Source organism: Chelmon rostratus, chromosome 22, assembly GCF_017976325.1.
Source record: "Chelmon rostratus isolate fCheRos1 chromosome 22, fCheRos1.pri, whole genome shotgun sequence".
Classification (NCBI taxonomy): Eukaryota; Metazoa; Chordata; class Actinopteri; order Chaetodontiformes; family Chaetodontidae; genus Chelmon; species Chelmon rostratus.
Genome location: NC_055679.1, coordinates 14,104,077 through 14,127,736, shown reverse-complemented (window position 1 = coordinate 14,127,736; position 23,660 = coordinate 14,104,077). Strand labels below are relative to the sequence as shown.

The 23,660-nt window shown below is 40.9% G+C and overlaps 1 protein-coding gene across 3 annotated transcripts in view; it reads left to right on the top strand.

Moving 5' to 3' along the window:
- Nucleotides 1-23,660, top strand: part of anks1b (ankyrin repeat and sterile alpha motif domain containing 1B) — a 225,274-nt gene that overhangs the window by 183,503 nt on the left and 18,111 nt on the right. For all 3 annotated transcript variants that reach the window (XM_041963585.1, XM_041963584.1, XM_041963586.1), the window contains 2 exons: nucleotides 276-428; nucleotides 23,033-23,140. In XM_041963585.1, the coding sequence (XP_041819519.1) occupies nucleotides 276-428; nucleotides 23,033-23,140 (261 nt within the window). The remainder of the gene's footprint in view (nucleotides 1-275; nucleotides 429-23,032; nucleotides 23,141-23,660) is intronic.

Below are 23,660 nucleotides of genomic sequence, written 5' to 3'. Positions count from 1 at the left end.
TATGCTTCCCAGCTTCAGGTCAAAGGTAGGGTGCCATATGGGCAGAAAAATAGCAAAACACATCCAACAGCATCACTATATTTATGAGAACATGGAGGAAAACGCATCATGAAGCATCCTATGCAGCCAGTGTGCAGAGTTATTATAAAATATCTTCAGCACGATATATTTAAAGTCTTGTAAAAAACTGCAGAAAATTGACAAAAAGTTAAACCACAGAACCATAAAGATGATATTTCTCCCTACTCTCTGTCTCCTTCCTGTCTCTACCCAAGGTGCGGCCTATTGGTTATGATGGCAACAACCCGACGTCAGTGGCAGAGTGGCTGGAGTCGCTGGAGCTCGGCGACTACACCAAGTCCTTCCTCATTAACGGATACACCTCCATGGAGCTGGTCAAGAAGATCTGGGAGATCGAGCTCATCAATGTAAGTCACAGTTATTTTCACTCCCTACTTCTACAGCAGTGCACTCCTGAAAAATGCTCATTTTAAAGGATAAGGCTGGTGATAGTCCATTTATTTCTTGCCAACCGCTCCCATGAAAAGACCCAAGTATTGTCTGTGTATCCACATCCTGATATATCTTATTCATCTTTGTCACAAGCCTCCATTGTAAAAACACTGCAGTATATTTTAATCCATCCCACATACACCATCCTGCTGCTGTAAATAGCAGCCAATGCACCAGTACATACAGTATTAATCCACAGCTGAAAATAGTCCCCAAAAAATTGCTAAATATGAACCACAGTGCACGCTATAAAAAATGAAATTGTTCATTTCTGACGTGTTTTTAAAGGGGCTCTGCAGATTTTTACACATGAAGATCAGTATACTTCACTTTTTAAAATCTGAGAAAGTAATCCTGATGATGGTTTGACACAAATAGCCTAGTTTTCTATAGCTTTCAACCACATCACAGTCTTTATCAGCGATTGGAGCTTACTCAGTTACTCAGATAGGAACTGATCGCATAGTTTGACCCATACAAGGTACTAAAAGTCAGGATATCTCTTCCTCTGCTGCTTCAATTCCAACTATTCTTCTTTTAAAATGTCTCTCTCAAGTCCCCTGACTTTCTAAAAGCACAATTCCATATCCCTCCAAATGCATATGTCTATATAAGGAAGGAATAGACTCGGGATCCTTTCATGCCAGCTTTACCCTTTAACAAATAAATTCTAGGTATGTGTGCAAGCTGGACAGTTATGTCAGACATTTAACAACTTTTTTGGTCAAGTGATGCCACCTTGATATGTGTCGACACACAGTCTTATCTCTTATTTTAAAGACAAGGCTTCCTCACAGACAGATCTTAACTACATCTTTAAGTGGACAGTAAGTTTTTGGCTTAAATGAGGGCTTGTCATGGATGCATTTTCTTTGGTTTATACTTTATATTAAGTAATGCCTTATTCTACATGATCATATCCTACAACTGCTTGGACATTAACAGCCATTAAAAGGTTTACTAAGTTGTTGCCCATGACTTCTGATCTCAATAATCCAACCCCCAGAATGAGGCATTAATGCGTGTTTTATAGTGACTACTAAAGAGCCAGTGTGCTTGCTAATAAGAACATGTATCTTTAATTTAAAGTGTTGGTGCTTGGTAACGAAGGACATCAGCCGGGGTTTTGTGAAGCTACATGCTTGTTAGTTTCTGTCCTCATCACTCACCTCAGTGACAGACTGGATTTGTTTCTCCTGCTCAATATATGACACTAGAGACCCATAAATCAGCACAAACAAATGCTTTGTCCTTTGACTTTTTATCTGAAACACGGCTGAAGTCGATGTGAAAGTTCCTCCTGTGGGAAGGATGCTGAGGCCATACTGTGCAGAATGCCCACCAGGCATTTCTCCTCATTACTGTACATTGCGTGCTAAGAATACGAACAGGAAGGAGGTGCATTTTTGCTGTTACATCACAAACTCACTGCATCTTTTTTAGCTTTTTCTCCGCTTCTTGTCATAGCAGCTCTTCATCTTGCGGTTTACGTTTTGCAGTAATAAAAAGCAAGATAGTTTGCAGCTGCTTCCCCTTGATTGAATCTTCTCCTTCTGTAAATATCAGTAATGTTGGATGAAAACAAGGTTTGACGTTTGAGATCCTATGTTGTCACAAGTAGTGCGGGTTTATGATTCAATTTTTACCAACATAAAATCTTCACCAGAGATGGGATTTGCTGCAGCCTGATCTCATCGGAGTGATGTGCTCTTTTGATGCTCCGAGTGTAACGAAATCATGCTCGATTGCAGAGGGCGCCTGCCTGGCTGATTTCAATGAGAGAGAGAGGAGAGAAGGGGTTTTTCCTTCCCAGCGGAGGATAAAGTGATAAAGTGATGAGTGATCAGCTGGAGGAGGTGGAGAGGGAGTTATATAAGCATGTGGGATGCAAGATGTTTCACAGCGCTGGGGATGCCGCCCACATGCTGTGCTTGTGTGTGTGTGTGTGTGTGTGTGATAATTCTGGATGCATATGTGAGTTAGAGAAAGTGTTAATACATGCTGATGTGTTAATGTGTGTGTTCAGAATGTATCATTTTTCAATCGCAAGCCAAACCAAACAACAATCCCCTTTCTGTTACGGACGACACAAGAGCCTTAAAGTCTAAATGATGCGCATGTAGGTGCATTTTTGCTCCACACTCCTTCAGTACTCCCATCTAAACCTGCATGTGTATGTAGATAAAAACAATTCTCTGATTTGAGAATTCACACAGTATTCTGATTGAAGCTGCACTGCAGTACAGAGTGAAGCCACTAGAGGCTGCAAAAGTACACAACAAGGTGTCCACATACTTTTGACTACTGGGATTCTTTATCATAGTTTGAACTGAGCCCCTTTGTTGAGGGAAACCGTAATGGCTACAGCATGCAGTTATAATGTAGACAGTAGGGTGCATCCGACTTTCTGGTAATAGTTTGATGAAGGCACTTCTATAATTCAACATGATAATGGACCTGTGCACAAAGACAGCGCCATAAAGAAACTGTTCTTGTTTGTTTTTCCTTGTATTTTCTGGGTCCATTTACATCATATCTTCATAGGGTTAACTGACATTTAACTATAAACTCATAAGCAGCTTCTTGGAAAGGATTATGTAATGCAAGGTTCTAATTTTAGGGAAAATAGATGTGGTGTTTAATTGTTACACTTCCAAATAATTAATAACTGTTGCAATTGCAATTGTTAGTATAGCCTTGAGACATGAATGGATTATGAGACACTTGACTACCAGAGCAGCCTTCAAAACACAGCAATATTGCAGGTTTTTTCTGCAGGATTTTGCAGTCAAATGTATATTCAAATCGCTTTAGTGTAAATATGTCACATTTAGCCAAAAGACTAATTTACATCAGCAGTCCTGGGCGGGTTCATAAAAGCTTTGCAACTTCCCAACAAGAAATACTGGAAAAGGTTGATTCAATGCAGACTGTGAACCAGGCCTTACCACATGGGTGTCTACATACTTTTGGCCATGTAGTGTATTCATTTGAAGCAGGTCTTTTTGATGGAGTGTGTGTCTGCTCTACAAGCTGTTCTCATGCCAAGCAGTGACAGTGAACCACTGCAGCAGTAACTGTTACTGAAGTAATCTCTGGGGTGATGGAGAGGTCACTACTGTACCCGAGAGAGGCGTGTGTGTGTGTGGGAAGAGATGGTATAGTGGGAGAATAAAACAGAGTGATGTGGTGAATGACATATATTAGATGTGAGAAAAATGAGAGGATGGACAGAGAGAGGACAATGAGCCTAAATAGAATTTGGCGGCTGTTTTCATGTAATCACCAGATAATCGCCATGGGCAACAGATGCTGCGGTGTCCAGGGAGACAAGGGAGGGGCATAAAGCATTGTTGGATTTTAAAATAGAAGGATACAAGTGTGTGTGGGTATAGGTGTGTGTGTGTGTGTGTGTGTGTCCTTTTGATTGGGTACATATGTGCCGTCCTGCTGTTGTGGGATTACAAGAGCATCTCAAAACACCTTTTAATCCTGCACGCACACACGTGCACACGCACACGCACACACACACACACACACACACACAGCATACTGCAGACAGAGAGCAGGTGCAGCTATCTCTCTCTGCAGTGTATTGTGTGTGAGAGAGGGTGTTTGTAGCTGTGGCTCTCAGGTTTTATCAGAGTCGATTGACTCATCTGAGTCACACCTGGTCCAGGTTAACTGTTACATTTAGTCCACAGGAAGGATATTAATGGACTAAACCTACATAAATCTACATAAAGACTTGGGTCTTATTTTTGCACTACCGACCATAATTTATATTTTGTATAACTGACTTATGTGTGTATATTTTTTCTAACCTTCATCTTCCAAAACAGAGTGAAAGCAGAGGCCAGGCGTCCTCGCTGACAGAACTCTTTTTCTCATTTGATATCTGTGTTATTATCTACAGTAGGTAGAGGTAGCAGAAGCCTTTTGTGTTTTTTTGTCCCCTCTCCTGGCACATTCATTTCCATTGTCATTTATACATCGTTTAATTGATTTTAACCCATGTTTCAAGAAAACTGAGATATATATTATACAACTACTTAAATTATATTTACTGAAGCAACTGCTGAGCTGTGAGAACAAAGTAGGATGAGGCAGTAGATGAGCTCCTCTTGTTTAAAAGAGAAAACACTGACATTATAATCCAAACTGTCCATTGTTACCATCCATCACAGAGTAACTTTGACCTAAATCAGCACACTTTCCGTTGTTGTGAGCACACAATTTATAATTGTCTAACTGCTCGTGTTTCCCATCAGACTTCTTTTTATTCCCAGATCTCATAACAGTTTTATTATTACTGACAGGAATGACGGCGAAGAACTACAAAAATAAGACCCAACTTGTAATAAATGAGAATTATGCATAAACATCTGTTTCAGGACAAAAGGAACTGTGCCAACATCAGTCTTACACCACAGAGAACAAAGTGTATATATACACTGTATATACAGTTGGTATTGTCAGTGTATGTACAATTATTCATTGCCATGTACTGTTCTGTTCTGTATAGCAGAGTGAGAATTAAAAGCCTTAAGACCTGAAATGAAAACTCATTAAAATAGACTTTCCATCTTTGAATTATTAACTTAATATTAATAATTAATAAGAATCCAGTATTAAAAATGGTTGAGTAAGTGTGCACATACTGCTTATAATTGGAGGGTTTTTTTTACATTATGCTAAGATTTAACTAATCATATTCCACTGAGCGCACTGAGCCCACTTACTTCCACCTATGGTGCTAAAATTTACATAGGGTTGACAGCAAATTAAGTGATTGCCAATTTATCTTTGATTCATCAAGTTTCAATAGAAACATTTGGTGGTTACAACAATCCAAAGGAGTATTTTCCTGCATTCCGTCATGTCAGATGGTTGTAAATGGAGTAGTGTGCAGCTTTTAAATGTCTTTGTCTTTAGGGAGCTGCCATTTAAGCTGCTTTGAGCCCTTAATTTTCCCCTGAACCCAAACTAATTTAGATGGCTGTGTCAGGTACCAGAACGTAACAATGGCAAGACATTATGACTCTTATTGGGCTGCTTTTAATATCACATGTCTCCTGATGTCAACTGAGCCTGTGAGAGAGGCTCATCTGGGAACATCTTAGCTGGCTCTGGACTGACATGTTGACTTTGAAAAGCTTCATATTAAACACCATTAATGCTGTCGGGCTGATGGTCAATCTGATCAATTTTTGACTGGAAGAAAAGGCTTGATCGTTCTTTTAAAACCATGAGGAGTTTCAAATTATTCTATTAAGATTTGTAAAGGGTACATGCAGCAGAAAATATGCTTCACATAAACACATGAATATGTCACAAAAAGGACGATAAAGATGAACATAAATCAGATCAGTGATAACGCCTCTAAAAAGCATTCTGTTATCCAATAGCAGATAATTGGACCCCTCACACACGTATTCAGTTCCCTGCAGTGGGCTGCAGGCACATCCTGTGTAAATCCACATGGTGGTGCTGCTGCCTTTCAGTTCAGTCAGGCCGCCTCGTCTTGATGCGAGTAAAGTAGAAAAAGACTGCGTCAAGGCTGCAAATTGCTCTCATTTCAAGTGAGTCCTCCGAGAGCACAGAGCGAAGCAATTAGAAATGGATTTCGTTTTGGAAAGCCACGTTCACGACGGTGGAGTGCAGATATTTTCTGATCCTCCAGGAACAATTCCCTTAATGTTTTCTGGATGAGTGGATTCTAATATCACAGAGGAGGGTGTCTTCAAATGTGTATGTGTGTGTGTGTGTGAGTGAGTGTGTGTGTGTGTGTATTGTGTGTGTTACCTGTGCATGGTGCTGAAAATGGGAAGCATCTGATTGAAGGTCAGAGATTGAAGGAAGTCTCTCTGGCTACGCGATACACCTGTTTGTCCAGATCAGTGGTCACCAACCTTTTTGTGGTCGTGACGCGGTAATATCAAGCATTATTGCCGACCCGCTAAATGAATCTCACGAGTTGTGTGAAGAGTAATTTCCACATCTCAGATTGTTTCATTTGTAGTTACCGTTCGCAGACCTGAGAGGTATTAACTGGTATTCTACTATAGAAAAGCAAAGATTGGAGAAAAGTTAGAAAAAACAGCAACATTTGTGTAGCAGATATGCAAAAATGTCAAAGGTATACATTCAAAAGTAAAAGTATGAGAATATAAGCAACAAAATGTAGTTCAAGTATCAAATTAAAAGTATTTGTCATGTAGAGTGGACACTTTTAGAGTGTTTATGACTCTGGGGTGGATGCTGGACCTGAGCCTGTTGGGCTTGAACCAGTATTTAAAAATGTTTGGGCTGGATCACATTGGCTGGGTTAGCCTGCTTGACATGTTGCAATGATGAATGGTAACACTTTTATTACATTTATAACTGCTGATGACATTGCGTAAAACTAAAGGCTCTATCAGGGGTCGGCAACCTTTACCACTCAAAGAGCCATTTTGACCCGTTTCCCACAGTAAGAAAGCACTGGCAGCCGCAAAACCCCCTTTGACATTTAACATGAAATAACACTGCATATAGTGTTTTTTTTTTTGTTTTTTTTTGGCCTTTATGCTTTGTTTAAACAAACTATAATGTGTTTTGTTTATGAAATCAATGAACGACTGCAGAGAAAACGAAATGACATTTCTGCATGCAAAACATTTTGAACTCAGAATTAAAGACGTTGGTTTAAAAATTAAATTAAAATACTCAGTGTCTATTTGAGTCCTTCTTGTATTTATGAAAATAATTCTCCACCAGCAGCAAACCAGAAATGCCGTCCACTCTCTGCGTGCCATCAGCCTTTTACTGGCGCGTGCAGTAATAAAAGGAGTATTTCACTGAACAATGAAAAAAAATCTGAATATATGCTAAATAATAGGCAATTAAAATATTAATCAAACATAGTTAATGTGATTTCCATCCTGACCCGTCACCTGCATCTTTACGCAGGATCGTAAACTGTCATCTGTGAGGCGTGCACGATGTTTGTTTCAAAACGAACAAACTAAATAAAATAGATTTTTATCAAATGCTCATTAATTATTTTTAGGAGCGCATCAGAGGGATGAAAGAGCAGCGGGTTGCCGACCCCTGGGCTATATAAAACCATGCCTTTTGGCGGCCATTTAGGTCCACACCTGTAAGTTGTGTGACAGGTTAACACAAATTCAGCTTACATTGGGGTCGCTCGGGTCTCGGTTTACCACCCTCTCACAATCAGGTCAGGTTCAGACAGAAATATGCAGCCCGAGGTCTGGATCCACTGACCAAATACAACCTCAGTTATTAAACAGGTATTTTCATGTACAGTAAATATCATCATATCGCCCAACCCTATTACAGTATGTGACCAAAGTCTTTGCTTCCTCATGCCTGCCTCTTGCATGTGAAGACCTGTTAGTGTGTGTTCACTTTGTGTGTGTGTGTATGTGTGTGTGTCATTCATCTACAGGGCCTGACTTGTCCCTGCATTCCCCAGTTCTACTACTACATAACACTTTAAGAGGTTTATAACTGGGAATGTGTTCTGAAAACCTTAAAAAGACTAACACTGTGTGTGTGTGTGTGTGTGTGTGTGTGTGTGTGTGTGTGTACACAAGGGGTCCAAAATAAAACGAGGACAGTCATGAGAGTTCAGCCTTTCTTCTACCGCTTGTACGCCGTTGCCATGACGGCTACTAGTTACCATAGAGACTAGAGATATGTGCACTTGGTATAAATGAAATGTGTGTGTGTGCATGTGTGTGTACTGGATCGCCTTTCGCTGACACTACTCCAAATTCTCTGAATTTATGTGTGTTATGTGTGTGTGTCTCGTGTTCCTGTGCTTATCACCTTCTTTGTCACCTCTCCAAATGGACAGATTGTCTCACATCCCAACACCAGATGGTTCCTGCCTTCGTTAGACACTGCAGGATTAGACCCTATATATCCTACAAGAATACCTACACACTGCATCCACACTTCTGTTAATTAGTTTAACAAATCATGGATTCCTGAGCGTTCACACCAAAAAGACGTCTACATGTGTGTTACATAAATAATTGCAGCTGTCCCACCCTTGCATCATGCTGCAGGTTTTCATACGTGTCCGATGTGTTTAAATATGCGAGGATACAGTACGTTCACATGCAGCATGTGTGAAAAGGGAGTGAGTTTGCAGCTTTAGTGTGGGTGGATTTGCCTCAGGACTGCAGTGTACTTCACCGTCCCTGCCTGCCGATATCACCCTCCCGCAGCCTTATTTGGCGTTCGCACTTCCCGTTGTAGCGCTCACCGTGCTGGAGATAGTGTGGAGATAGTGTAGGAGGTGTCAGGAGAGAATGTGTGTGACCCCTGTTGCCACCCTGAACCTGTAGAGCTGCAGCTGCTGGTCTGCTGCTTCACGATCAACATCCTCACTTGTTAACTCAGTAGGTAACAACAGAGACAGATTAATCCCTCTTCAGATGCTCCCTCAGACTGTGTTTACTGATGGAGGTGGATAATGTTTTGTATTTTGATTTGTGTAAAGCTTCAGTTGGATAGAGTTGGTTTCTCCCTTCAGGTTTGGTTTTGGTGTGTCAAATCTGAGTTTACTTCATGAACAGTTGGAATTTAAATTTTTAGGTTTAAGATGAAAGAGTAGTAAAGGAAAAAGTACTTCTGATGTATCTCCAAAGGTGTTTTTTTCCTTCCTCCTTTCAATAAGTGGTGTTAACAGTAAATTTGAAAATCACTTCTACGTGATAATTGGCTGCAAAAAGTGACAATTTGTGTGAATTCAGTTGGACGTGAGTTGGTGAAAGCCAGCAGAAGCATCCTCTTTTTCCTTCTTTCCTTGTACGCTCTGTTGGGTTTGATTGGCAGGCATCGCTCAGGTCCATTTAGTAATCGCTTTAGAGCTTTCAATCATAAAACTTTATCTTCATCTGCTGTTTCAGAGGTCAGCGATAAACTCTGACGCTCGACTACTGAGTCCATTAAGTGCTTGTAAAAAAAAAAAAAAAAGGCATTTAAACATTTGCAATGTTCATGACAACTGTCTCATGATGAAGCTCATGTGGAAAGATCAAAAGCTCCAGAACAGCTACTTAATAGACCTCCAGATCAGGTTGTTTTAATCAAGGTCAGAAATTTCTATTTTTCAAGCCTCCCTTCAACTTTTCAAATAAAAGGCCAAGATTAATTTACATATCGTCTTATTTAATTGTTTCCTTAATATTTGTCCTAAAAGTTCTGATTATTGAGGTCCAATGCAGTTGGGGTTAAGATCTCCTTTCCTGATACCACGTGTACCTGCGGACAAAAAGTAAAACCTTACTGGTCCATTTCCTTTAAAATGACCAGTCCAAAGGAACAGGGCAGGTCCAGTCAACAGTTAACCCCAGATTTGTCCTCAAACTCAAAGGTGATGGATTGAAAAGTTTTGAATGCTTCTATAAATTGTCTTACATTTACCCGTAATGGTATATTTACTTAATTTAAGTCTGTGGTTCTGTAGTTGTATAATAGTGTTTTGTCAGAGACTAGAAGGAGTCATGCACTATCTTTGGTTTTCATCCTACCAGATCACACAAGTAGACTCTTGTAAAAAGACAGAAATAGTCAGAATGACGTCAAGCTTTGTGGATTGGATTTCATTGATGTGACACTTGCAGACACACACATGTGAATATATACTCTCACACATAAACACTTGTTTAATATAAGGCACCAAACACGCACGCACACACACACACAAGCACTGGTGTGGAAGTTGATGGTTGAAAGAAGAGTGCAAAAGTGAGTCAGGTTTCAAACATGTTTAATTTCCTACCCTGATAAGGATATTTGGTTGTTATGGCTAAAACGTCTTGCACATATTCATACATTACACAAGCCTGCTCAGTGATGACGCTGCTCTGAAGTACATGAGGCCTAAAGGAACATTGCAAAAGTGTAATTAGGATCAGATAAATGGGAGTTTCTCTACTCTGAGCTATTTCCTGCCAAATGTCTAGACTTGTCAGCATCTGTAGGTGAACAGTAAAATGTTGAACCCTTCACAGTTGACTAATAACATAGAGTTGCAAAGCAGAAGGCCTTATTTTAGGTGACTGAAAGGGTTCAGAAATTAAAAGTCCCATTAAATTAATGAACATAACGTTCCAGAACTTGGGCGGGCATCAAACTCTCCAGGTTAAGGGGTGCCGTTAGGGTTAGGGCGCTGACCTAGACCCCCAGCATCCCCTGTTCACATCCAGCTCATGCATGTCATTCCCTGTCTCTCTCTATTCCCTCATTTCCTTCAACCTCTCCACTGCTGGCTATCTGGTAAAGGCAGAAAAGGCTCCAAATTTTTTTTTTAAAAAGCGCTGCTGCTATCATCGGTATAAAAGAACTGCATCAGATGATATCTGTTTTTCTTTGATAAAATATCAAAGGTACAAGCTTGTGTACAGAGAAATGTAAAGAGAGAAGTTGAACACCGATTACCTGTGAGCGTTTGTTTTTGTACAAATTTTTTAAAACACTGAGCCGTTTAAATCAGTTCAGTTTTAGATTTTTTGGTCAGTTTTGGATGAATTCAACAACTATGGTGAGGTGTTTTGTGGCAAATTGCAACAACAGCGTGTTTTATTCACACCTCTGGTTGGATCCTTCTCCATAGCAACAGTAGCTAAGTCTAATAGGTAATGTATTTAGAACATTTCAGCACACCAAACTACACTCCTCAGATAAGGATTATTAAAGGAGAAGTTAAACATTTTGGTATATATCCTTATGCACTTTCATGTGGAAAGTTAAATGAGAAGATTGACACGACTCATGTCTGTACAGGCAATATGAAGCTACAGCCAGCAGCCAGTTAGCTTAGCACAAAGACTGGAAACAGGGGGAAACAGCTAGCCTACCTCTGTCCTATTCTTTCGCATAGGAAAGCAAATAGTGAAACCCTGTTTTTTTTGTAGTTTTTGGTGTATTTTACATCGAAGTGATGATGATAGTGTTATTGTGGAACTGTCTCAACTCACGCTCAACACTCAACACATTTACACTCCTTGTGAGCCAGCACGAGCTTGTCTCTGTACGGGCCCAGTGTCTCCATAGTGACGAGATGGAGAGCAGAAGCAGGAGGAGGAGGAGGGGGAAATGTACACCGAGTAGAAAGAGAGAGAGAGAGTGTGTGTGTGTGTAGAGAGAGAGAGAGCGAGAGCGAGAGCTCAGGCAGAGACATGTAGGAGATGTAGTCTGGCTGCCGCAAGCTGAAGAAAGAGGAGGAGTTGGTGAGCGCTGGAAATCTGCAGAGAGTGAGAGAAAGGCAGACAAAAGCTGGTGGTGAGGAGGCGAGGAGTAAAGCGTGGCTAAAGGCAGAAGAGAAGAAGAAGAAGAAGAAGAGGAGAAGGAAGACAGACTTGTGTTGAACAGCAAGGGAGCAGAAGAGTGTGAGAAGAGAAAACGCAGGGGGCGACGGAGGAGAGCAAACTGAAGACGACTCTTCAACCTTTCATTTGGAATAAGTCCAGTCTTGAGGAGAGGTAGGTAGCCCTGCAGGAGGACGGGACAGGGGAATGAGTGATAAGGAAAAGGAGGGATGTGTGTTTAAAAACAAGAAGAGACGAGGGAAGTGAAAGTCTGGGATTTGATGATGAGCCATTGATCCTTTTGTTCTTCACTTGTTTTATTAATGCACCTTTCATCTCTATGCTGGGCCAAGCTGAGGCGATTACAACATATGAAATGCTTCCACGCTGCTTAATCAACACTGCTGACTCGGCTAATTTACTGGCCGTGTGACTCTGTGTGTGCATGTGTGCACATGTGTATGTGCGTGTGTGTGGGCAGGAGTTAGAGATTTTTGTGCACCTAGTGTGTGGGAGTCTGTCCTTCAGCCACCTGAGAGGATGAGCTCAGTGTTGAAACTATGAAGGATTGACTGTGCTTTGATAAAACTTAAGCTCGCTGCAAACTCTGATTATTCCACAAGTACAACAGCGAGTGATGTCTCTTGGTTTTGTCTCTGTGAATCGATCCTTATAAATCATGCCTCCCAGTTGCGTGAGAGTTACTCAGATGGTGAGGTTTTCTCTTGACATTGTGTACTTGGTGTATTTTTGGTTTTCTTGAGCATGTTCTGAATCCCTGCCAGAAACTGGACCAACTTCTCATATTTGTAAATGTCACGAACGGCGAGTTAAATCCCGAGTGAGATGTGAGCTCAGGACATGCCAGTTCTTTTCTGTAGTTCCAGACTGAAGCAGAGAGAAAGAGCAGAAAGCTATTATCATTACAGTTCGATACACTCAAATACAACTGCTGCCCTAATTTGTGTCCTATCCTCATTTGCATGCACTAACATACTCTTAGAAGATGGCGAGAATCTGGGACGAGACCAAGTAGGAATATAGCTGTTTAAGGAAGGCATGTTGTGGCTTTAAGTTAGTTTGTAAGAGTCTGTGCGGGCGTAAAGGCTGAAACCGTAAACATTCATTAGAACAAGGAAGGCTAATCCGCTGTCATATGATGACTGTTTTCAGGTTTTTAATCTCAGCTTTCAAATTATACCTCTATTACTTTTGTAGACCCACTTTCTGTACAAAGTGGCATTTCAAAATCACTCAGATGATGATCAGCAAATGATTTGAACTGATCTCCAGTTGAAGGCTTCCTGGCTTTATTTGAAGTTACCCATAATCCACCAGCAACAAAGAGTCAAACAGGCAAGACGATAAATTAATATTTTCTAACCTGTACGGACTTGCTTTCCAACAATGAAGGGAAACAGAGAGAGTGCAAGACTGAAAAGGAAAGCAGTGAGGGCCTTTGCGGGAGGTAAATAGAGGGGAAAGAATGAGACAGGTCCCAGCAGGGCAACAGAAAGAGGAAGTATTTGTCTTCTCCCAGATGTTGAAGAACAGCCCAGACAGACCGAAAGATTGAGTTGGAAATCCTGCCAGATGCTTTCTACCTCAGACACCGAGCGATCAATCATAATCCTGCCTCCTGTTCATCCAATCGTCACCGCGGCGAGTCACAGCCATAGATTCCCCATCAGTGACTGGCATTAGTCAGTATGCAGCCCAGAGAAACCACAGCATGATGGATGACGCCGCAAAGACATTGTGGACAGAGGCTTTTAACACAGTGACTGGTGTACTGATGCTATGCATTTACATTCTAAACACCCGTTCGCTTATGCTGTCAGTATTATCAGAAACAACTGGCTTTATATTCTGATTAGTTAACTGTACCGTATAATCTTTTTTAAGCAAGCGCTCAAATGATTCATAGCATCAACACTATTAGAAACCCTTCAGTCATTTACATGAGTAGGGGAGAGTTTATTTGCAAAGTGTTGACGTGTTATTTTGGGACCGAACTGGGCTGCAAAACAGGAACACAGGCTGTAAAATCAGATGATTTTTTTGTTTTGTTTTGGGTTTTTCATGCAAAACATTTGTCCTCATTGGCAGCGTAAGTGCAGCGGCTGAGGCTTTAAATCTTGAAATTCCTACATATAAATAGAAGAATGACATCTTGAATAACCTCAAAGCAACGAGAGCATGATGCTTTAGGTTTAGTCTATCTATAACAGCTTTGACGTCACTATTGGCTGTTGGTAATATTTGGCTGCTCTGTGGCTTCTTTATCACATCTGATACAGCTTGTAAGTTTAATATTAGCCTCATTATAATGTTAGTGGAGATTTATGCTAAATTACTATATTGAAATAGGCTGCGCTGCTCAAATTAGTTCCTATCTGGACATTGTTGTTTAGTACTTACACCCAACATTGCTGCACTGTAGGCTCACTGACGGAACTAAAGTTGGCTAGCTAAAATATGACCAGTTTAGATTAAGGAGTACAAGGGGTACTGCTCAGACTGCCGTTTAATGCCAATGTGAACTGTGGTTTTACATTATCACCGCCATCTGACGCTCTCAGGTCACGTGAGAACATGGTATTCAGTCCTGCTGCCCGGGTCACATGACCTCGCGAGGCAGCTGCATTGCTTCATCATGCTGCCTGCTTTGAATATATAGACATGAAAGCCATTTTCTCATATGATCTCCACAGAATCAGGTCAAGACATTGTCTGGAGTTGTCAAGTTGTCACATTTGTTTTCACTTACTGGAAATACTTTGTTTGGTTTGGGCGCGTGGTGGCGACTGGGTAGAGCGTGCAGGAGGAGGAGGACGACTCATCAGTAATGATGATTTTGCGTTGATATGAATACTACAAGTATTTGGATGTAACCGCAATGTCAATGAAAGAGTGGAAAGCAATATACAGGCAAGTAGTAGAGAGTATGAAGCGGCTACACTTCATGCAATGTCACCAACACGCCCACTCACTCGCCTTACACACAAACTTAGTAACGCATTTAAGAATCGCTGGTGCAAAACAATCCAGGATTTTTTTGTTCAGGCTGTAAACATCACAATACAGTACGCAGTAGCTTTTTTTTTTTTTTTTGACAACCCTTTGCTGTAAATTATAGTGCAATTCTGATAACCAACATCCAATGTACATGTAAATATCAGGAGGACGTTGGCCCCCAAACACACCACTTCCTACTCCTGCAAGCTTCTTTACTTGCATCGGCAGCTGGAAACAAGCTCCCTGCTTCATCAGGAACAGCACTGGCACAAATAATTAACGGTTTCTCTTCTCATTTTTAAGTTTTTCCTCCACTCACTGGGAATCATGAAGGCGTACACAGCATGGTCCTGTCCAAAGCTGTCTCTCAGCAGAGGGCACACGGATGCACATATGGCTGCTACAAGCATCCCATTGACCTGATCTTGTATGTGTCGCCTTTTTCCCCAGTCTAGTGCATCTGTATGTTCCATACCTCACTGACTGACCATGAGCAGCTGTTGTATGCAAGCCCTATTGCACCTTTGCATTGCAAGGTAACAAACGATGTAAACATCCCTCCACTAAATTGCACTTGGTTGTCTCTGTTGCCATGTCAACATTAACTGTGTCATGTCATGTGGACATGCACGTCATGCGAACTGCATGAGTCAGACACAGGTTTGTATAAACGTGATCAACGCAAGACCTTTCATTAAGTAAAAACCTAATTCAAGCATTAAGACCTGTAGTAAAGGATATGAAATCCAGCCTTAGTGATCAAGTAATTGCAGCTTTGATTTATCTTCTGTGGTTCTGTAAAAACCAAATATTTAAAATATAACATAAATCCTTTTGTGAGTTTTAATTAATTTTCATTGCTGTTTCAGGAAATCTAAAACTCTCTACATTTTACTATACCAATACCAGAGGTGGATAAGTTCTTTGAAGCGTGCACACACACACACACACACACACACACACACTCTCACACACACACACACACACGTGCGTGTCACCCAGCCTGGTGCCTGAGGAAAGCTTATGTTCCTCTGCAGTGTGAAAATCGGTTCCATCTTGGAGCTTTGAAGTATTTATTAACCCATAAAAATATCATACACCATTTCCTCTCTCATCACACTGAGAATTCAATTCATGAGCTCCTCTCTGTGTGGTAAAGGGTGTGTGCATGTGCATGTTTGTGTGTGGAAGACAGGGTTTGAGTGATCTTGTTTCAACGTTGATCCTGCAGCATTTGGCAATATTTGCACACACATGCACACAGCCTGTGCTTCCAGTCATAGTTACAGTTGTCTTACTATTAATGGAGATATATCTGTCTCCATGTAGGCGGGCTTATTAATGGCCCATTCTCATTGGCTGCCTGTTCTCTCAGCACTGAAACAAGCCTTCCTATTGGACCCTGTTGGACATCATTTTCAGAACATCAACCTTAGCTGCATCTCCCCTCCGCTCTCTGGTTGCTAAGCAACGAGTGGTCTCTGGTTTCTCTACAGTGTTCCCCCCACAATGTATGTGTGTGTCCTTGTGTGTGTGTGTGTGTGTGTGTGTGTGTGTGTGTGTGTCTAAACAGAGCAAGGAGATGATGCTGAAACCTGGACTTCATTGCCATGAACCCAGTGTAGTTCACACTTGCTGGCTGCTTTATGGGGGTTACATGTTGTGTTTTTGAGCGTGTGTGTGTGTGTGTGTGTGTGTGTGTGTGTGTGTGTAATCTATTGAGCATCCGGAGAAATCAATACCCATCATTCCAGCCAAGAAGCCCCTCCTCCAAACAACACACACACTAAGTGAGGGATGGAGCAATGAGGAAGGACTGAGGGGAAGATGGCTGGCTGTGATCAAGTATTCAGAGTTAGAAAAACGTCAATAATCGGGGTGAAAAATGAGCCAAGCCTTGTTGCTGTAAATGTCCTGGCTTTCTCTCTCACCCGGTGCTGTACACATTATCCACATTACATCAATGCTTTTCTATTACAAATGCTATTGATTGCAAGATGGAAGCTAGTTTTGACTTTTATTCTCTTTCAAATCCGTTTTTGTCGACAGATTTAGTTCCACAGCTCTGGCATGATTATCAGCTAATGTTTATAATGTATTTTTCTTGCAAAAAAAACATAAAAACCTCATAGATTGTAAAATCCTTCCTGTGTTATTAAAACTCCCCAGACGAATTTATACTCTGACATGACAACAGAGTCTTAAATGATAGCTACGGCCCTATACTAAAATACTGCACTCGATCAATGAATGATTGAAAATACTTCTACTAGTCAATTTTTGAGATATTTGAGCTCCAGATTCTCATAAATATTGCTGAGGACAGGACCATGATGTCATCAATGGTAGTCACAGCCCTGTATTCAATCTCTAAGATATCACTGAGGCAGACATGGGCTATTTGCTGATCAATATTGCCATTCAATTGGCCTCTAATGTATTCTGACCTGGACAATTTAAGTAACCTTACACCAGTGATTCTTGGATCTGTAAAAATCAATGCAGCATTCTTCAAAGGTTTGGACCCCACTTGCACCATTAGCAGACGGCGCCTGAGGGTCTTCAGGGGTCTGTTGATATCACAGAGGTCACAAACTCAATGTCTACAGGGGAGAGGTGATTGATCATATTGATATGGACCTGGAGGAGGTAGATACACACAGATTGACAAACAAAGATGGACCAATCACATGCAGTTGCTAAGGCTGAAGAGAAGAAGCTCTTCTTTCATTAGGCTAAATCACTGACACTCACGCTACTTATTCCCTCTGACAGTCTTTTTGCTTGTAGCCGCCATTTCTATCATCTGTGAGTAGGAAAAGAGAGATGAGAGCAGATGATGAGAGGTAATTTGAGGTCAAGGGAACCTGAATATGGACAGAGAGTGAAAAGGGATTCAAGTGCGATGAAAGGGATATTTAGGCGAGTTAGTGTAGATTAAACAGGAGCAGAGAGACTGTTGAAAGTGTTTTCAGTCCCTTCCTTCTCCATCATTAAAACTATGTGCTAGCTTGAGCACAGACAGTGACTGGACTGTTGGTTCCCTCGCTGGGTTTTATGCTCCACTGAGTCAACCAGCTCCCAACCTCCCCTCCAGTAGGAAACAGAGAAAAGGCTTTTTGTCTCCAGTGTCCTGAATGAGAGAGGTCGTTGTTAATGTCCCCAATCACTGACACTTTCCACTTAGCCCTTATTGTTGCACTGGTTTCTTTGCAAAATATGTCATTTTGTCGCAGCTGTCGTCATTATTCTCTGGTCGCTGTTGTGCTTAAGGAGGTCAGTGTGTTCTTATGATATTCGTGGAAATTTATAGAAATTCAGCATCATGAAAGAGGGCGATGAAAAAAATCTCATTTGATTCGTAGTCACAAGTTATTAGTTTAATTCTTGTAGAAACAGAAGACTACAGAGAGGACATGGCTGCATGAAAGCACAGCTCCGTTACTCATATGTGTGGCGGCTAATCCGTTAATCAAGCCTGTTCAATCTGGGCTAACGGGACTGTTAACAGGATTAGTGCATTGATCGGCACACACAGAAGACACAAGCATCGCGGCCCAGCTAGATACTGGAGGCAAACAGCGGCTGAAATCACTTCATACTGCAACAATAAAATGAGGACCAGAGGGTAAGTAACCCTCGTCGGATGCTCTCGCCACTCAGTGTTACACCGTTACACTGCAAAGAGAGGGACGAAGAATGAGATCATGATCACTGCGAGTTTATTTGAATAGATCTGAGCTCAAATGAATGCGTGGTTAGTGCGACTGCAGTGGATGGAAAGTGAGGAAAGGGGTGCAGAGGGGTGCACGCTGTGGTAGCTCAACACTTCTGTCAGTATATACAGCTGCTATGAATATAATTTAAATGCAAATGGTGCGATACTGCAGTCAAGCATCACAGAGAGTGAGAATGAGAGTCTGTGTTTTAACAATAATGGTCGGGTTGCATTCAGATTCTCACCCGTTCAGGGATAACAATATAATCTTCTTCGCCAAGCTCCGAAACAGCAGTTTTGTGTGTGTGTGTGCGCGCGTGCGTGCGTGCGTGCTTGTGTTAGAGTACACATCCATGTGCATGTGGATTTTATGTTATTTCTTTTTGGATGAGTGTGTGTGGGTGACTGCTGTGGCTCTGTGTTGCCATGGTGACAGTTGAACTTCAAGCTGAGGTTGAGGCTTCTACTGTAGTTGAAGTAGATGCTGTTGCATAAGACAAAGTGTAACACACACATACACACACACAGGCACCATGAAATGCAATTACTGTGCTTCTTCTGGAGTATGTGTGTATTTGTGAGTGATGAAACAGCAGCATGAGGACTAGTGTCACGCTATTGCCCCTCAGGAGACAGACAGAAAGACACAGAAGCATGAGAATGAATATTTCATAACCTTTGGTACATAAAACAAACAAAAAATATTATCCAGGTCATTTTGGGAACTTTCAGTTCAGTAAAGAGCCATCAAATCTTAGTTCTGTTAAATAAACTAAAGTAATATTACTTTTTTATAGAACTCAGGTGTAATTTTACTTTACCTAATGGAGCAATAATGTGATATTTTCTTGACTGCAATTTATTCTCATGATGGATTTATCTGTAGATTATTTTCTCAGTCAATCCACGAATCACTTGGTTTATAAAATGTCAGTCCTTAATCCTAAAGTTATGAAGTGGCTTCTTTTGTCAGACTTACAGTCAAAAACTAAAAAATATTTAATTGATTTTTCATTTCAGCTCTTATTTCCATTTCACAATCTTGAGACTTGTGGCTAGAAGGAGTCTTGAAACAAGCGAAACTGATGATAAAAGATAAAGGAAAATGATACGGTATGTGTACAGTAAACTGTCACCTGTAATCTAGTGTCAGAAGAATATTTTTAAATCAAGTTTTTACAAATGAGGCATATAACATATTCTCTCATAATCTCATTTCATGATATGTTCACTTGCTCGCATTTTAAGAAGTTCTTTAATGCAAAGAGCATCGCTCGCTGAATGCACCAAATTCAGCGAGCCGATGTCATCTTCATTACAAAAAGACAGACAGACAAAGGGAGGCAGAGATGCTGTAGAATCATGGACATTATGTGTCCATAAAGGATGGTGTGAAAGCGATAGTAAGCTGTGGAAGCCAGAGAGGAAAAAAGAATAGATGAGGGGAGAGATGAGTGAGTAAAAATTGGCGGAGGGAGCACAGGGCGGCCATAATATGGCAATTAGTTCCACTACCCGCTAGTCCCAGCTCTGCTCTCTGTTTCCCTTTGATCCATCTAATTTTAACAATTAAAATACATTGTTTCCATGCAGACAAGAACAGCGTAGGATGTCGGTTAACCCATTGGTAGCTGCTGTTTTTTTAACAGCCCACCAGTCAAACTGTGAATGTACGCAACGTACTAACCACAGAAAAGATGAAGTGCTTTGAAGTTCGATACATTATATATCAGCTGTTTACATGCTATTTGCATGGATATATTATTCATTATGGTTGGGGTTGGTTTATTTATGTTTGTGTGTTTTGGTTTATTCACACACACACAGTGCACGTGCATCTTGCCGTTCACGTTGTTTGTATTTTTATGCTTCTCCAGCAGGTGTGGGGCAGTAATTAGTGTGGGGGTTTAAACATGTGTGTATCTGTGTGTGTGTGTGAGTCATGCTAACTCAAATCAGACTGTTGAGAGAATCATTAGACTCGCAGCGAGACCTCAGATCGAGGCTAATTTCCACCTTTTTGCCTTGAAGACGCACACAGACACGTTCTCTCACACTCACACATACCTTTATTGGAAGACCTCCAGAGGCAGCCCCATAAAACCAGTCAGCAGTTAGTTGTACACTGTATGTAAGTATGGGTGCCAGAAGGTGCCTTGCAGAAGGCTGCCATGTTCCAGCCCGTCTCTTTAGAAAACCCAGTAACTGGCACAGTCGGTGGACGCCTGGTGACCAGAGAAAGAATGAACGCTTTCATTGGAGTCCAAGTGTGCATGTGTATTTTGTCTCTGTTTGTGCCTGTGTAATGAGCGCCTCGGGGAAATCAATAGACAAGTACAAATTTGCCACAATCTGATATTGTTGAATTTGCATTTCATGGCTGTCAGTATAAAAACTCTCAGCTTTCAATACCAATGTTTTATCAAACTGTGCCCTTAACAATGAACCGAAAATCTGATCATACCTTTGGTTTGTGTTGGGTCTTGAACTTTTTTAGTATATTAATTCCAGAGAGGTTTTAAAGGAATAGTTTGACATTTTGAAAAATATGCTATTCATTTTGTTGCCATGTGTTGGATAAGATGATCAATACCACTCTCATGTGCTCCATGTATGGAGCTAGAGCTATGAGGCAATTAGCAGAACATAAAAACTAGAAGCAGGGAGAAAAAGCTAGCCAGGCTAGCCAAAAGCTTATTAGCAGTGTTGCATAAATATTGCATAAATATTTCAAAAACATGTGCTAATTTTTGGCGTGATTACATCATAAATCCTTAGTTTTATCTTTCGGGGCTAAATTCATCATTAAAATGTCGGCATTCCCTTTCTGAAATTGTGTTCATAGAGTTTCTTAGATAACTGAGACCAAGCCTCTCCAATCTTTAGGTTCTAATACAACCAAGTTGGGACGCTGTGGAAATCTTAAAAAAAAAAACAGAATGCAGTCATTTACAAATTAACTTTCTGAAGTTTTCTGAAGCGTTCCTGAGCTCATATAGTAATATACAATCATGTGTTCACAAAGTGGTGAACCTCACTCCATCCTCGCTTGTGAACGACTGAGCCTTTCCAGGATCCTTTCATACCCAATCATGATGCTATCACCTGTTAACAATCAACCTGTTTACCTGTGGAATGATCCAAACAGGTTTTTGGAGCGTTCCATGACGTTCCCAGCCTATTGTTGCTCCTGTGTTGCTGCATCAAATTCAGCACATATTTAGAAAAATCATTGAAGCTGATCAGATCAAACATTAAATTTATTGTCTTTGTGCTGTTTTTACTCGAGTATCTGGCAAAAAAAGATTAGCAAGTTCTCACATTGTGTTTTTATTATGTTCTACACAGCGTCCAAACTATTCTGCAATCAGGGTTGTAATTTAATATACAAGGTGTGTGGTTGGCCCCATCTTAGTCATTTTTCAGTGTTCCAGGATTTTAACACATCAAAACAAGATGTATCAAGATATTATTGTTTTTGCTTTTAAGTCTCAAGTCATGTCAAGTCTCAGATCCTCATTTTGGTCCCAAGTCTACATCTCTAATTAATCCTGATACATTGCTTCTTCAGGGGATATTAGTTTCTTATTAATTTAACTGAAAGAACCGAACAGAGTAGTAAATTACAAAAAGGGGAACCAATTAATATAATCTTTCTAGTCTTTCCATGCCTGCCTCTCTTTCTGTCTCTTTGTCTGTGTGTGAGTCTCACTCTGGATACTTCACTCACTGGCATGTGCGTTTTACATTAAAGGAATGGTACACAGGGTCTCGCCCAACAGCGAAACCGACAGCTTGAGCGCAGTCGTCTCAGCCATATCAGTTATGTAATAATAACAATATGATGTATGCGTGTGCTCAGGGGCATTTAATGTCATTATGAACTCATTAGTACTTCCCTGAGTGCTCTGCAGTGCACTCTGGTGTTTTTCTCTGTGAAACTCTTTTCTGGAGAGCAGTATTATCCTCCATTTCAGGCTCATGATGATGATGGTGATCTCTTACCTTTAAACGTTTTTTTTTTTTTTTTTGCAGATATAATCTTGTTATTATCCAGTCTGAAAGCCTTTGAACTATTGCTCTCCATAAAAGCTGTTTTAAATTATGCAAATGAAAGTGAGAGTCATCATTTTTTGCAAGTGAGGAGGCTTTTGAACCAGTATTTTTGGTATATTTGCAAAGAACACACAAAACAGCCATATTAACTCATTATGTGTTACAGTGCAAAGCTGCAACTCATTATCTGTTAATCTGTTGATTTATTTTTTTGATTAATTCACAAATCATTGTTTTATAAAAAGTGGAATTTTGCTTGATGAATGACGTATATGACTAATTATCTGTGGATCAACTTATCGTTTCAGTGCTACCTTAATCAATGAGTTTTGTGCACAGCACTGCAAACTCCCCTTCATGTTATTAAACTTTAATGTATAATATCTGTGTGTTCATTTAGGTTTTGAAGATCAGTCTCATTGGACACAGAAAACGGATCTTGGCCTCTTTGGGGGACCGGCTACACGAAGACACCCCGCAAAAACCCCCGCGGGCCATCTCCCTAAGGGTGAGTGAGTCTCAGTGAGCAGACAGTACGTGTCGTATGATCCATGAAAACCCTCTGCAACGCGGAATCAAATTATTCTGATTCATCGGACAGAGGAAGAAAGCACTAGTCCCTTCCCAGATGGCCATGTATTTCTCTGAGGGAGCTACAGCCTCCCCACTGCTGCTGTTACCACCCAACTGATTACCCAAATCTCTCAGACAGGAACAAAATGGCCGACCCACTGCAGCTTCCTCACTGCCGGCTTGTCCTGGATACTAATCACAAGGAACCGGCTTTCCCTCTCCCATCGGGGCTACACTTTAATGTCCTTATAATAGTCTCTTGCTCTTTTTACTGTTGAGCCAAGGAAGGCCTTCTGTTTCTGAGACGACGCTGAATGTGCTGAACTTGTAGATTCTGCTCCTTTCTGCACCTTTAAACCAGCTTAACTGTTCACTGTGTCTCAACATGTGCATCTGAGAACTGCAGTTCTGTACTGAGACTCAAAAAAGTGAGAAAAAGCAACAAATATTCACAT